The 16,277-nt window shown below is 38.1% G+C and overlaps 1 protein-coding gene across 7 annotated transcripts in view; it reads right to left on the reverse strand.

Annotated features, from left to right (window-relative positions):
• The window catches only part of CHD1 (chromodomain helicase DNA binding protein 1), a 61,001-nt gene that overhangs the window by 40,146 nt on the left and 4,578 nt on the right, over nucleotides 1–16,277 (reverse strand). For 5 of the 7 annotated variants that reach the window (XM_055699870.1, XM_055699864.1, XM_055699865.1 and 2 more), the window contains 4 exons: nucleotides 14,236–14,319; nucleotides 3,878–4,082; nucleotides 2,168–2,272; nucleotides 805–872 (listed from right to left, as the gene is read on the reverse strand). In XM_055699870.1, coding sequence (XP_055555845.1) covers nucleotides 805–872; nucleotides 2,168–2,272; nucleotides 3,878–4,082; nucleotides 14,236–14,319 — 462 coding nt within the window. The remainder of the gene's footprint in view (nucleotides 1–804; nucleotides 873–2,167; nucleotides 2,273–3,877; nucleotides 4,083–14,235; nucleotides 14,320–16,277) is intronic. The other 2 variants (XM_055699867.1, XM_055699868.1) reach the window with 2 other exon arrangements.

Consider the following 16,277-nt stretch of genomic DNA (forward strand, 5'->3'; position numbering starts at 1 on the left):
CACACCACTCACAAAAACACTAGTCACTGACTCTCACTGCCACAATAATAACATATAATCCTTCTCACAAACCTTTTTATCATTTAGAAGGAGTTTATTTGCAGTTCTTTGTTAGTAAATAAAGTTAATTACTATGTCCAAGGGGGGAAAAAAAGCAAAAAAACCCCACCCAAAATAATTTGGCATTATCTAAGGGATTCTGATTTAAATTTGTTGTACGACAACCTACTTAAATGGTTTCCAATTTCTACAAGAACTTTTAGGGAGGGCCTTCAGCTCAAAAATAAACTGCAACGAAGTCTTTTAAAAATAAAAACACCGATGACTTTTTAGTAGAGCCTCTAGCAACAGGACAACAGGTAATAGTTTTAAATTAAGAGGGTAGATTTAGATTAGACATTAGGAAAAAATTCTTTACTGTAAAGGTTGTGAGGCACTGGAACAGGTTGCCCAGAGAAGTTGTGGATACCCCATCCCTGGAAGTGCTGGAGGTCAGATTGGATGGGGCTGTTTGAGCAACCTGGTCTAGTGAAAGGTGTCCCTTCCAACCCAAACCATTCTATGAATTTATGATGAATGTTTTTGAACAATACTGCAGACTTTTGCTCAGAAATTAATGATATAGGTGTTCCTTTGAGAGTTTATTTTAAACATCCCAACACATTTCAAAAATTAGGAATACGAGATCAAGATGAATTAAAAAGGAACTTGAACTTTTCATATCTGGAGAAATGAAGCACATATTATAAGCATATGTCACTATGATGAAAAAATTTTGTGGTATTACTTGGGAAAATATCTTACTCTTTATGTTTTTTCTTCTTGGTTTCACTGGATGAGTCATCTGGAGAATCTTCACTACTTGATGAGTCCTGAAGGTGATGAAAAAAACCCAACAATTCATTATCACAAAAAGAATGAAGTACTTCTTACACTAAAAAGATAAATCAGCTCCCACTTTCAAATTGGAGGCATATTGCTCATGTTTTACCCTCTTCATCCCCCACAATGTAGCTGTTAATGCAGAATGAGATAAATACTGCTGTTGTTTTTGTATTTATTCATCTATGAATACATTGTGCTAGCACAGCTCTAGAGAACATCACAAAAAAAGTCTTAAAAAAACGCCATTGTGCCTACATAAAAACAATCATGATTTAAGTTGTGCCAAGTTAATCAAGGTGATGGTTCTATCAATATCCTAATAAAATATCCCACCCTCAGGGGCTTTCTCACCTTCCATATGCTTTCACATTTAAACACCAGTTTAAGAAAATTTTGAGAATAGAATGTTTCTTCTTTCTCTGTGCTCAAAGAAAAAACCCTCTTAAAATTAGATTTCCTAAAACCAATCTCATTGGGATTAAGTTTAAATTTAGATTAAGTTTTATGCTGAAAAAATCTTTCAGAAGCAGTACTTAAACAACAGCTGTAAATTAATGTTTTAATGATAAGTGATTAACCTCAGTGTTTAAGTTTTAATGATGAACTGCTAAACAAGACAAAAATCAGAAATCCAACCAAAGGAGTATGACTACGCTACACAGATTTTGTAATGGGAAAAAAACCCAAACTGCTTTATAAATAAAATCCATTTCATAGTCACTAGTGTCCTTAAAAGATCTTCCTACTGCACAAAGTCAACATTTCCTTAGTCTGTAATTCAGGTTTTAAAATACCTAAAATACACATGCCATTCTTAAACCATGAAAATTCTTTTGTAGTAACTGTTACAAATCTGCAAAAATGTAGTTTTCTGCTCCACACAGGATTTTTGAAAACCACAGCAGCTACCTTTATACAGAAACAAGTTAAAAAAATCTTAATAGCATTTTTAACTGTCTTTACCAAACTGAAGAAGCCAAAAATACAATGTAAGTCAGTACTGTGTGGCTTGAAAATTTTGTCCATACCTCACAGAGTATCTACCTAAAAATATCACATACCTGAGGGTGCTACAATTTTGGCACAACTCACTTGAAGATAAGTAACTAAAGTTATTTTTACTTTTCATACAAAAATGTCAGTTATTTGACGTTAATTTTATAGACTAAACACCGACTTTACACACTTAGGCAATGCAACCTGGCTGTGCATCATTTTATTCTAACATATGAGCCAATGAGAAGAGCATATTCACATCTTAAGTCTAAATTATGTTATTCACCTCTTCTGAACCACTGTCTGATGAGGCTGTCTTTTGTTGTTGCTGTTGTTTCTTCAGTACTGCCGATCTTTGCACAGCAAGTATACTTGGACTAGACTTCCAGAACTAAACAGGAATAGTGATGCAAGGGTCAGTTAACATAGTGGAAGTGTCTCAAATTTACTACATATTTACTTTTCCTGAGTTAGCATCACTGATATTGATTTTATCAATTAAATTATCACTACAAATCAATACTGCATGCACTAATATCAGATAGCTTTTTAAGATTTCTGCAGAACAGAATGTTATATAATAATTACCATGACAATTTCTACATCATGTTTAACAACAGCAGGTATTGTTAAGGTAAAACATTTATGAAGTAGATTTTTAAACTGACCCAGATAAACCCAATCAGACCACCGTGCTGGTATGTTTTTGTTTCATACAGTAATACTGAAGTACATGAACAAAAATATAGCAGAGATTCCTTAATGATCTTCAATTTTTGTGGTAACTAATGTATGACTAACTTTGTGGTTTAACCCCAGCCAGTAACTAAGAAACACACAGTCGCTCACTCACTCCCTGCCCCCTCAGAGGGATGGGGAAGACAATCAGGAAGGAATGTGAAACTCGAGGGTTGAGATAAGAGCAATTAAATAATTGAAATAAAATAAAAACAACAATAATCTTAATAACAATTATAATCAAAAGGAGGGAGAAGGGGACAGGAATGAAATTCAAAGGGAAGAGAGAAAAGAAAACAAGTGCTGCACAATACAGTTGCTCACCACCCACTGATCAGTACCCAGACAGTTCCTGGGCAGCAATCGGCAGGCCACAGCCAACTCCCCGCCGCCCCACCCCACCCCCACCCCCCCAGTTTATATACTGAGCATGACGTCCCATGGTATGGAATATCCCTTTTGGCCAGTTCAGGTCAGCTGTCCTGGCTGTGTCCCCTCCCAATTTCCCGTGCCCCTCCAGCCCTCTCGCTGGCAGGGCCTGAGAAACTAAAAAGTCCTGGACTTGGTATAAACATCACCTAGCAAAAAGTAAAAACATCAGTGTGTTATCAACAAATCCAAAGCACAGCACTGCACCAGCCACTAAGAAGAAAATTAACTCTACCCTAGCTGAAACAGCACACTTCCATAAAAATGGTCTGCCACTCCAGCTAAATTCATGCAACACAGGAGAGTGCAGGTAATTTTGGCCTACTGGATATAACAGATTTCTAAACATCACTTTTTCCTGATTTTAGCTGATTTACTGACAAAAGAAGCCAACTGTATGTAAGCTTGAAATTTTACACGATCATTTATTGATACATTTATTGAAATTAAGCATTAGAGAAACAACATAAAAAGTTGAATTTCGGAAATAAAAACACTATGTGTGCTTTTTGTCTTCCAGAAGTTTCAGTAAATTAGTGTATGCTTCTGCACAATGCAATTTAGGTAAGCATTTAACTCAAAATACTTACAAATGTTAGGATTTTGTAAGCGTCAGTTCAAGCACTTACCCGTGATAAACTTAGCTCCATGTTTAAAACACCTAAGCACATGCATTCACTAAGCCAAGCAAGTTAAAATCTAATTAAAAACACTTCACTAACTATTTTTTGGGGGTTTTAAATGAAAACTGTTCTTGAAACTAACTGCACAGAAAGATTGTTCTAATATTTTTTCCCCCACGAAGGGTTCATTTATATATTTTGTTTACCTCAGATCCATCAACTTTTGGTGGTTTAGCTTGAATTTGTTTCTTCTCTCTAGATGTGTCAGACTCTGATTCTGACTGAGTGCCTGACTCTGAACCAGAGTCAGAGTCACTGCTGCCTGACTGGCTGCTGCTTCTGTCACTACTGCTTCCAGAGCTTGAACCAGATCCAGAACCTGATGCTGACCCGGAATCGTCATCTGATCGGCTGCAATGAGAAGTTAGTAAGATATTACACAACTGCCAAGGTAACAGATTAAAAAAAAAAAGCTGCCTTAGATTTCACCTATAATTCAATGGTTAAGTCAGACCAGACAAATGGATGCAGTCACTTAAGCTGAGATTAATAATGTTAAAAATAAACAAGGAATTATCAGATACTCTTTATGAAGCTTTAAAAAACAAGATAAAGCAGGAACATTCAAATTTATACTAAGAAGTCAAGCAAGGGAAATAAAAGTGATAAAAATGTTTCTTACCCATGCAAACTTTCTACCTCATAATGTTTGTTTAGCTCCATCAAACCCTGTACGTACACACACACACACGTGTTAACTGTTAAGTCTACTCCACAAAGACCTGTCCAACCAAAATACAAGACTGAAAACGATCTTTATAGACCAGTACTCCTTAAAAAAACCCAACCAAAACCACTTCAAAGCACGTAACTCTAAAGAAATAAATAAACAGCTATGCAGACTCTGTTTTTCTCTTAAAATAAAGCAGCAAAATTCATCATACAGACAACTGCTGTCCCTGGTGTGTCACTGATAACTTTGTCGCTGGTGGCATAACTTGTGCCAAGGCATCTTCCTTGGCATATACTTGAGCTGCCAGATTATTCTAGCTGTATACTCATGTTATGACAGATTTAACATACTTAGAAAGACAATAATTAAAAAATAAAATATTCATTTTTTGACCATTCAGAAAACTTAAAAACATTTGGGTTTCTACACCAACTTCAAGAAGTGGCAGAATTAAAACTTTAAAACATTCCTCATTAGGTTAATACTACCACGTTTAAAAGACGTCACGATTAAAACGTCATAATTATACCACCACAGAGCAAAATAATTTCAAATTATGTACATATTGACTGCAAACACTTACAGAGTAAACATGAAGCCAGAATCAAAAATGATAAAACCAAAAGCTGGTATCAAAACCCAGCTGATCTCAGCCAGCACAATTCATCTGGCTGACAGTCAGCTGGAGGTGGAGGCGCAGGGGGAGAAGGCCAATTTATCATCCTCTGCTGTAGAACATACTTAATTGACAACATTTCAAAACCACAAAGGAAGCAAAGTAGCTCCTCTAGTTTTTGCTAAAGCCAGCAAAGCTGCACCAGTGAAGAAGAAATGAAGCAATTAATAAACAGACTCCTGTAGACTGCACCTCAATCAGCCATCTGCAACTGTTGACTTTCTTGAAAGAGAGAGATACAGGCAACCATGGTGAAGGTTGGTTTGTCTTCAGACAAACTGTCTTCAGACCAAAGAAGAACCCTTGGTCTGAAGGGGTTTCCTTGCACCTGCTGAGAGGAAAACAGGGAAGCAACAAGGCTGCTCCCAGACTTCCTATTTCTGTCATCAAAAGCTTACTTCAGGCATGATGCTATAGCACTAACTTCACCTGCCAAATAAAGCAGAGGACCCGCTACAGAACACGACCAGACTTTAAACTGTTTACCAGAAATTAAGGGCACTCCATGACGAGCTTCCAAAAATATTTTATTTGTAATAGTGCTATTGTACACAAACATTACCTTACCTTTAATGCTGGGTAAATCAGATCATTATAAAACAACCACACTTCTCAGCATAGCAAAGTGGTGTAAGTAAATGTCAGGGGGACTGTGGAGGTCAACACTAACTATAAATGAAGAGAAATAGAAGGAAATTTATCATGGAGAAATCTTGAGGCATGTAAATACCAGCCAGACAAGTCCCAGTGACAAAAAGCCACCAAAAATGTGTAAATCCTATATAGCCTTGGAGGCGGGGGAAAGGAATTAAATAATTCCATCCAGGATGAGGCTTCCTCAAAGAGGGCAGTAATAATCTCGATTACCAAATCTAAAAAAAGATGTAGAACACTAAGCCATAAGGGTGGAAATTAAGTTAGCTTTCTATAAAGGAGTAAAATATTTTATACACGCTAATAAAATGCTAACCATAGGTTCAATGGCACATACAGCCAGAGGCAACCAAAACACAGCACCTCTTTTCTAAGGTAGCATGGAGAAGCTGACACTGGAATAAGGCATCTTGGTCTAACAACTTGCCAACGTTAGGAGAAACATGTAAACTAGCTACAGGATAAAACCTGGAGAGACCAAAGGTAAAAAAAACCCCAAAATTCCAATCTCCTTAGATAAGTAAGCAAAAATCATGTCAGTTAGACTCAGAGTTGATGGGAAATTCTAGGCAGTTTGATCTTCTTCAACACAAGAATAAAGTGTTAAGTTCAAAACCAAAAGGACTAAGACAGGAAAAAAAAACAGTCTAGTGGATAATGCTAGTTGCTCTGGAGTTGGATGCAAAAAACCCAACTCATTCCAAATCTTTTCCTTTATGAATAGATCAGCTAGCTATGATTTAAGTTCTCCATTAAGTAATACCAACCTATCAACAGATGTGGATCATACAGCATTCACCATTCAGGCAAAACACAGTCTCCTTATCTTGCCAACTAACTTGCGATAAAGTTGGGAGTCTGGGAATAAATTCCCATTAGGCTTATGAGCAGGACCAGTAAATTAAGAGCTATTTCATAAACTCTGCTTCTCACAGACTGGCTTGAGTTGGAGAAGAGCAGTTAATCCAACTGCATATCAAATAACGGTAACATCTGACAAGAATAAAAATCTTAAAGACACTATTCAACCACGTTACTAACAAATGAAAGACTACAAAACAAACCTGCAGGTAGAAGGTAAAGGATGGGAAGAGAAAGAAAGGAAATTACAAGAAGCAAGAAGAAAGAATAAATAAATAATAAATGTTCACCACAAGTGATTTAGGGCTGTCCTAATGATACCATGTCCAAAGGACAATGCAGGACTACTACCATAGACTAACAGCTAACTGGTACACAGAGACAGAAAACCGGGGGGGGGGGGGGCGGGCGGGGAAGAACTTATGAAAAGGCCACAGCATCAATGTCTTACTAAGCTGTCTTACCTCACAGTGTTTAATCATCACAAGGAAATGGGAAAAGACAAACTGAGTAGCAGCAAGTAGTTTTAAAACTAGGAAAACATCAAGGGCTTGCTAAACCATTTTGAAATCTGACAATGCTATGGCAGTATTCATACATGCTTAAAAGAAGTTTGAAATTAGTAAAAAGCACTACAGAAGTCCAAGCACACATGACTAGTCTATGTTGAGCAGAGCTTAATTTCAACTTTGATCATGCAAATTAATACAGATAGGTGACATTACACTAGAGTTTCTGCCTATATACTTCCTCATGTGCACCACAGACTCCCAAAGGTCTTGATGCAATTACAGTGTATACAAAAAAATAGGTAAGATTAAAAGATCTAACTTCATTTCTACTGAATTGTTAAGAACTCTCCTGTTCACTGGCTACAGGACAAGGATTTGTTCTAATACTTGTTTCTTCAATTCTTCACTGATGTTTTCTATGCATCCCTCAGCCCTGTTTGCTGACAAGGAAATGCACTTCAGTTTGTCATGGCTGTCTTCCATGCATTCTTAGCCATTTTTATAGCACCAAGAACTACATTCTCCATGCCATGTGGCATGCCCTGTGATGGCTTCATACTATTGTTAGCTAATATCTTCGGGCACAGTTTACACTTAAGGCAAGGTTAATTGTTAACAAAAGTGAATGTAAATACATATTTCAAATATATGTATTTGATAATTCCAAATATCTGGGGTCCAACTTCTTGTCAGATGCAATTAGATTATTGTTGCTTTTTACCTTGCAGTGTGGCTGACTAAGAGCTTGTACAGGAGTAGGACAAGTGTCAACTCTGCTTATTTTCTTGTTGTTTGCTTGCATTCACAGTATTAGCGTTATCTTCAGTCCACTGTTTAGTACTGCTGACCTTGAAGATTAGTTTCTAGTGGTATTTGTTTGTTTAAAAAAATTTGCTGACCTTTTCTATGAAACAAGTGGTCACCGGTGGTATGCTACCTAGCTGACATTTTTGAAAAAGTATACACACTTAGTGTACCCCTCCCTATGAAGGGAAGGAAGGTGACATTTGAACTAGGTGAAGGTGACATTTGAACAGTGAGAAAGCAACTGCTTTCGAACAGATACTCATACTATGGAGATAGATTCTGAGAACAGATGTTTGGAAAGGTTTCCATCGTTATATGAATTTATTGCCAAAACCCATGGATGTCACCTATAAAAGCTGTCATATCTGTACACTTAAAAAGTTTGAGACGGAAATTTCTAACCTGTTTAAAAATCTTCCAACAAGTTTCAGTGCATTTTGAACCCATTCGTTAAAAACCTAAACCTGCAACCTCTTCTGATTATTTTGCATGAACTGACACTAGAGCAGAGGGAAACTTACTAGTCAAATTTTGAGAACAACCTCTGTATCATTAGCTGATGGGATTGCAAAAAATTAATATGATTTTGTATGTGCAGTCAACAACGCAATTCTCCCATTTGGATCCACGTTATCTTTGCGAGGTATCTTTTTCAGCTACACCAGCCATTAAAACCAAGTACCACAATAAACTAAACTTAGAATCATACCTTCAAACCAGTGTATCACTGGTGTGTTAAAAGTGTTAAACCAAGATTTTAACAGATAAGAATATTCACTATTTTTTAGGGAGTGCAAAAAGGTTTTTTGGCATTAACAATGTAAAATATTTTCAAATATTATTTCATCTTTATCTCATCCTTTTAAAATTTCTAGGGTTTATGTCTGTTTTATAAGATAGGTATTAGTAAAGCACCACACGTATATAATTTACACATGAACTATACATACATACATACATCGGAGGTGTGTGCTCAAATATTTTTTTATCTGTGCAAACAAAAATTTTGGAGACCATTACACTAAGGGATTAAAAAAATCCAAAAGATGTAATGAAGCCTTCCTTTTCCCCAACTCAGACACATTAAGCAAGCCTTGGCTATTAGAAATTAACTTAAATGTGTAATCAGTTTCATAGGATTACCTATGACCCTCTTCCACATAAGCAGTAATTCAGATTAAATCCTAGTATGAGAGATGCTAACCCTAAAGTAAGGATGCAATTATTTAAGAAAAGGTACACACATTGATACACTCACATGCATTCAGGAAGAAAATTTACATCTGTCATCTCCTCACTGTAAAGGAGGAACTCAGGAACATGGAACTAAAAGTTTTCCTTTAACTGCTCCTACCTTTGCTCTATAAGTCAGCAATTTTCACATAACTCTGAATGATGAATGATGTACCACTTACCTATAGGATAATGTACTTATGTTTATCTAAAAGTTGGGAAACGTCCAAGGACCCTTATTGCTAACATGACAGATGTACTAATTGCTAAGTCCTTAGATTTGTCATCTTTAAAAAGGCTATCTGGTCCTAAGTTCCTGTTGTTTATACAATATGGCAAAGACAAGTGCTTAAATCATGGTCACTAGTTTAGTGAGATATGTAAATGAGTTCCTGGAATTGTAATGAATATGTAAACGATTTCCTGGAAAGTTAATGAATAGTATGAGTTGCTTGTATGAGGAGGGGACTGAAAAATCCCCTTGGTGTGCATGACTTTGGTGGAGCGATCCCCCATGCATCCAGCGCTGCCGAATAAAGATAACCTCCACTCACTCTAATATTGGTAATTGATCAACTCTAACAATAGTACAAGCAGCAGAATGAGCTACCACACTTCGAAAACATTCTTCAGTCCTCACCAATACTCTTGTAGAACCCTCACCAGCAGTGGATGTTAACTCTTCTGATGTTTTTATTGCTACCCTCTCTGATTCCCCCTGTGGTGTCATTATTATCCATAAAAGGCACAGACTCAGCGTTTTTAAAATCCCCTGTTTTCATGAACATTCTAAAGGGCCAGTGAAGAAGTGGAAGAAACAAGCACAAGTGAACAGGCAATATTTCTAAAGGACTGTTGTCTTCAAGTATAAAACAGTACAAATCAATACCAAATTTAGGAAAAAAATTAAACAGATCTCAAATGAAAAAGGGGGTTTTAGTAGTTTTTAATTTTAGTACACACTGCATCGTGACATACTCCAAGTAATTTTTCCAGATGCTTAAACTGCTATGTGGTGTAGTACCTTCTCCCCTTTCCCATGGAGCATACCATTGCTGACAGGACTAAGAAAAAGGGCAATGGCATGCAGAACTCCTATTACACTGTAGTGCCTACCAGCATCACTGAAAATTTAGAAAGCTTGTTTGCCAGAAGTTTTAAAATGTAATTGTTTGAGTTTTTGAAGTTCATAGGCAGAGATGTACAGAATACAGAAGTTTCATATGAACTTTCAGGAGCTCAGATGACATTTTCTTGATCCACTGAAATGGATACCCTAACAGCCACCTGTAACAAAGCAAAACAGTCATAACCAGCTTGACAGAGGTCTACAAGTTTTTCAGAGCTTGAAGAGAAATAATCTCTTATGTTAAGAAAGCGTATCAGCAGAATTCCAGAAACAGCTTAATCTTCCTTGAAGTGGAAAAGGAAAGGAGATACAAGCTAAGAAGAAAACTTGTATTTTCTCTAAATAATCAATGGAAGCTAGCATTGCAAACCAAATGATAAATGAGAGAATTTCACACTGTACTAAAATCTGAATTTTAAAATAGTTGCTCCATTAAATACAAACCCTGTCTGATAACAAGACAGTTTACTTGCATTAAAGAAACAGAACCTAAGTTCTGTAATAAAGATGTTAAAATATAAATTCAGGGAGATAATAGCTGTGAGGTAGTCTTAACACCCTTGGTCACTTTCTTTTCCACCTTTGTCTATGGGGTTCTTTGATGTTCTCTATATTTTCTGAAGCATAGTCTATAAGCAATTCCTTCCCTAGCTAAAGAGCTTTAAGTATTGTCTGATGTAGTCTAGCTAGGGTCCATAATTTGACTAACTTTTCTTGCAATGAGTAATGCCCACTAGTCCAAAGTAGTACCACTGACCTCCACAAAATTAATCACCTGAACTGGCACTACTAATTACTGAGATTCTGGCATCATATCTCTAGGTGTAGGATGCAAGGAACATCAAATATTTCATCAACCAAGGACTGGAATACTGTCTCAATTACTTACCTGTCAACTGCTGTCTAATGCCGTTACATAAATATTATCTCAGGAACAGCAATTCTGGTCTGCTGCTTTTCAGAGTTCCCCTTAACAGAAAAGGGGAGGCAAAGTGCATTATTTATTGCCAATTTCTCTTCCTGTACAGACCAGGGTCATTGCCTTTCCTTAAGATGCTGTGCTGGTTTTGGCTGTGGTGGAGTTAATTTTCTTCACAGTAGCTTGTATGGGGCAATGTTTTGGATTTGTGCCGCAAACAGTGTTGGTAGTACAGGGATGTTTTAGTTTTTGCTGAGCAGTGCTTACACAGAGCCAAGGCCTCATCTGCTGCTCACTCCACATTGCCAGTGAGCAGGCTGGGGATGCACAAGAAGCTGGGAGGGGACACGGCCAGGACAGCTGACCCTACCTGACCAAAGGGATATTCCACACCATATGACGTCATGCTCAGCGTATAAAGCTGTGGGAAGAAGGAAGGGGGGGACATCTGGAGTTACAGCATTTGTCTTCCCAAGTAACTGTTAATGGTGATGGGGCCTTGCTTTCCCGGAGATGGCTGAACACCTGCCTGGTGATGGGAAGCAGAGAATAAATTCCTTGTTTTGCTTTGCTTGTGTGCACAGCTTCTGCTTTACCTATTACACTGCCTTTTTCTCAACTCAGTGAAACTCACTGAGTGAGTTTTCTCACTTTTATCCTTCTACTTCTCTCCCCCACCCCACCAGAGGGGAGTAAGCAAGCAGGTGTGCAGCGCTTAGTTCCTGTCTGGAGTTAAACCATGACAGATGCTTTTACAGTTCAGCAAAAGGCAAAAGTGGACACTATAACCACCATGCTGTGGACACCTGAGGTACAGTAAGAGTACAGGTTCGGGTACAACTTAACTAGATTTTTGCCTATGTATCTCTATCTTCTTCGCTGTACTGAGTCTGGCTGAGCCGCACAGCAGCCCTCACAGCGCTGTGCCTTGTGTTGGCAGCTGGAAAGGTGGTGGTAACACACCAGCGTTTTGGCTGCTGCTGAGCGGCGCTTGCACAGCACCAAGGCTGCCTCTCCAGCCTTCCCTCCCTCCCCCGCTACCAGCAGGCTGCGGGTGGGCAAGGTCCTGGGAGCGGACACAGGCAGGACAGCTGACCCAAAGTGACCAATGGGATATTCCACACAGTGTGATGTCTGCTCAGATATAAAAGCTAAGAGAAAGGAGGAGTGTGTGTGCTATTCATTATTTATGACATTTGTCTTCCAGAGCAATGGCTATGCGTGCTGAAACCCTGCTTCCTGGAAAGTGGCCGAACATGTCCTGCTGCTGGGAAGTAGAGAATAACATCTTTTGTTTTCCTTTGCTTCCGCATGTGTGACATTTACTATTGCTGCATTAAACTGCCTTTATCTTGACCCACAAGGAGGTTTTTTTTCCATCTTATTTTCTCTCCCCCCACTGTTCTGCAGAGGAGGGGAGTGATAAGAGTGGGTTGGTAGGCACCTGGAAATCAGCCAAGGTCAACCCACCACACTCCTTCCAAAAAAGCCTGAATAAAATTGTAAAGAGAAATCTCCACCATTTTCAGGCAGCTAGCACAAATTACGACCTTTCTGTCTTTCCCTCACCCTTTCCATAGACAGTCAAGACAGTCTTTCTGCAGGACAATCCTGAGCAGGAGTCTATCTTCTTCATTCAACTCTTCTGCTAGAAAGTCATTCATTCCTTAAATATAATCACAGAAACAGTCCGCATACAAGTCATTCTCAATTCACCTGTGTTTGACAAATTTATCCTAATTCACCCTGTCACACTATGTCCTCCCTTTGCTGTCTGGTACTGCTGACCTCTTCTAACCAACTCTAAGTTGTCCTTGACTTGCTTTCCCCCCCACCCCCACATTCTTCACTGATGAAGGTCTTCCAAGAAACCAAATGCCAACAGAAAGTATAAACAGTATGAAGACTAAAATAGGAGCACAGATAGAAACAACAGGGCAAAGCAAGTTAAGCTACAGAATACAAGTATTGTACACAGAAATACAGTATTTGCTAACATTAACTGTTGAAGGCCATTTGTGCTTTTTTAGGCACTTGACTCCACCACTCAGAATAGAATTTATGCTTTTGTAAGTCCCTCTTCTAAGAGTGTGTTACATAAGACTTCTTCCCCTCTCCAGCTCCAAGCAAATATATAGTACTTATTAAAACTGACAACAACAAAACAGTAAAATGGAAACAGTATTATGTGTTTAGAGGTGTTCCTGATTAAGAAACCTTACATTACATTCACCGTAATTTGTTCAGAAAAATAAACGCCCTCACAAAACAAAACCAACACAAATCTAAACAAAGACAGCAGTGGAGTACAAAACAGTGGAGCATCATAAGATATGGAAATAGAAACAAACATGATGGATAAAGCAATAATGATTATCTCTTTGGTACTGCTGGAGTTAGACTTATTTTTCTACCATGAGAACAAACCACAGCAATGATGACAAAGTTAGCTGTCAGTAATAACTTGCAGTAGCAGGCATACAAAAGTATATACTACAAATGAGTAGCATGTTTTCAGGGTGGGATTTCTACATGAAAAAGTATAGTTCCATGTATGCTGACAAACTCGGGTGTAAAGTCTAGAAAGAGTGCCTTCCAGGAGATGTAGTCAAGAAACATCTCTCACACCTAGCCCTTCAGCCAAGTAGCTACATTTGTGCAGCAGCACATATCAGATATAATTTGGTATGGAAGTTTGACACACTGAGGTAATTTTGTCTGTCCTGTTTTATAAACACTGTCTCTGGATACTCCCTATATAAGCAAGACGAATTTATGCCTGAATGTAGTATTTATTAATAAACAACTTTGCAAGAAAAGCAACATAGCTTAATGAAAGTACTAAAGGAAATAATTTTTCATGTTTGTTTTTACCTGATGTTTTTCAACCCTCTCAAATACCTATGCAATGAAACTGGATAATGCTTTGGGGGAGATGAAAGGCTTAGAGACAAGTCTCTGAAACAGATTAAAAGCACATATCTTGTCACAGAGTCATTAGTTCTTTTTAATAATCTTAAATTTACCTTCACCAGCTTACCCCTTAAAACAAGGTGCCTCTGACAGGACCACGCAATGAGGAACAAAGTCTGCTGATTTACACAAGACCCTGGAAAGACAAACCCTAAGATAGAAAGCTACATAAGTCACATTGTAAAAGAATGAACCGAGCTTTTAGACTCCCGTATAAAGTCTAGGTTAACAATGGATCAAGAGTGAATTCATTCATCTTTTTTACCTCCTACGGAAGTATGAGAAGCCTCCTGACAAAGTCTTTAGTTTTTACTTGACTGTCTTTTGTGGTCCACAGACTATTCAATTCACAAAGTGAATTAAACTATTAACATCAGCTTTCAAGTGTGTGAAGAATGGTAAAAGTGTAAGCAGCTGCTTTCTATAAAACTGGGAGTACTATACATTCCTGCCAGCTATTTCCAGATAAGCTGCACTGAGCGTATCCCTTTTTACCTACAGAGAAGGAAGGTTTGCTCAGGTGCTCTATACCTTGTTCTGCACGAAACATAGGAAAAGCAGAGATGCTAAATCAGATTCAATAGTGTTATTCAGTCATCACCAATATTTCACTTGTGCAGACACTGTCCTACCTGGAGTTTGTCTTGCAGTTCAGGTATAACTGCCCTTGCTCGCTGATTAAGCTTTATTGTTACTAACTAGAATGTATTTACTCATATTCAAGTTTTCAACAGAACGCTTTCAAGAACACTGCATGAAGATGCTTTACTTAAGTCAGCACCTCAAGAGTATCATAAAGTTTGTGTCTACACTCACTTGCTGTCCAGATGAACAGTATCTGTGGTATTTTACCTTGAGTTACTAAAAAATATCCCAGAGTAGTAATTTCAAGTAAACAAACTGGAGAGTAGACGCCACTGTAATTACTACACAGAAATCAGAACATCAACCAACAAGGTTAGGTAACAGTGTTTATGTTAGTCTCCAGTTTCCATTATGTTTGGCTCTAATACTGATTTATAGCTTCAGAGGATGCCGAAATAGGCAGGAAAAGTCCAAACAGTGCAGCCAGTTATTCAACCATGAAAATACAAGAGATGCACTTTTCCACCTGCAGCAAAACAGAACTTCAGGCTCAACACCTGCAGCAAGAGAAAGTTTTCTGCTCATCTACCAGACAGATGAATAGATGCAACACTGGAAAGGAGTGCAAGAGCATGGCAAATTAGCCATTTCGTTCACACACTTAAGAAATAACTGACCTCCACAGCCAGTCACAGGGAGTAAAGGACGGCCATAATTCCTTACCACAGTGCTGACCCAATGCATAAAATCAAACATTTACAATCAGTCCCTTCTCCAGCTCTCCTACTTGCTGAGGATACTACAGGCTTTCCACAATTTCTGCCAGTCACTGTGTTCCCATTAAACAACACAACACAATATCCACGACACCATGTATTTTTGTAAATCCAGCCCTGATCCACTGCTTCTCTTAACCTTCTGAAGTAATGACAGCAGCTTCCCTACATCAGGCTATACTGAATTGTTATTAAGACTACTGCACCAGAATGACAGCCACGGAAGTTTACACCAGACAATAAAAGGAGGTGAACAGCTTTACTGCACTTGTAAAGTGTCAAATTTGTAAAGTAAAACCACTTTTCAAAGATTTCTTATCATTATCACGAATGCCACTGGTTAGATTATTACTGTATTGACCTTTACCTCTTCTTTTCTACATATTCTTGAGAGCTTGACCCTCTTTGCAACTAATTCCCAGCAGCAATTCTCAATTGCTTTCTTCACTTGTTCCACTTTCCTCCCTAGCATTCTGAAAGGGATGGAACTACTAGAAGCTCTGTAAACATATTTTGTTACTGATCTCTACTTCTATTCTGTAGAATTCACATTTCTAGATTTGAAGGCTAAATAAAGCAACACTTCCCAAGTTAGTTAGCAAGCTGCCTGCAGTGGCAGCTTGCTAAGGCAACTCCCCTCCGAGTAAAATCCATGCAGTGTTCTGGAAACTTGCAAAAAAAAACAAAACTAAACAGGGGCAAGTCATATAAAGATACTCTGTAAGTGTCACATTCCTTTTGCAATAAT

This window comes from Falco cherrug, chromosome Z, assembly GCF_023634085.1.
Source record: "Falco cherrug isolate bFalChe1 chromosome Z, bFalChe1.pri, whole genome shotgun sequence".
In the NCBI taxonomy this organism is placed as follows: Eukaryota; Metazoa; Chordata; class Aves; order Falconiformes; family Falconidae; genus Falco; species Falco cherrug.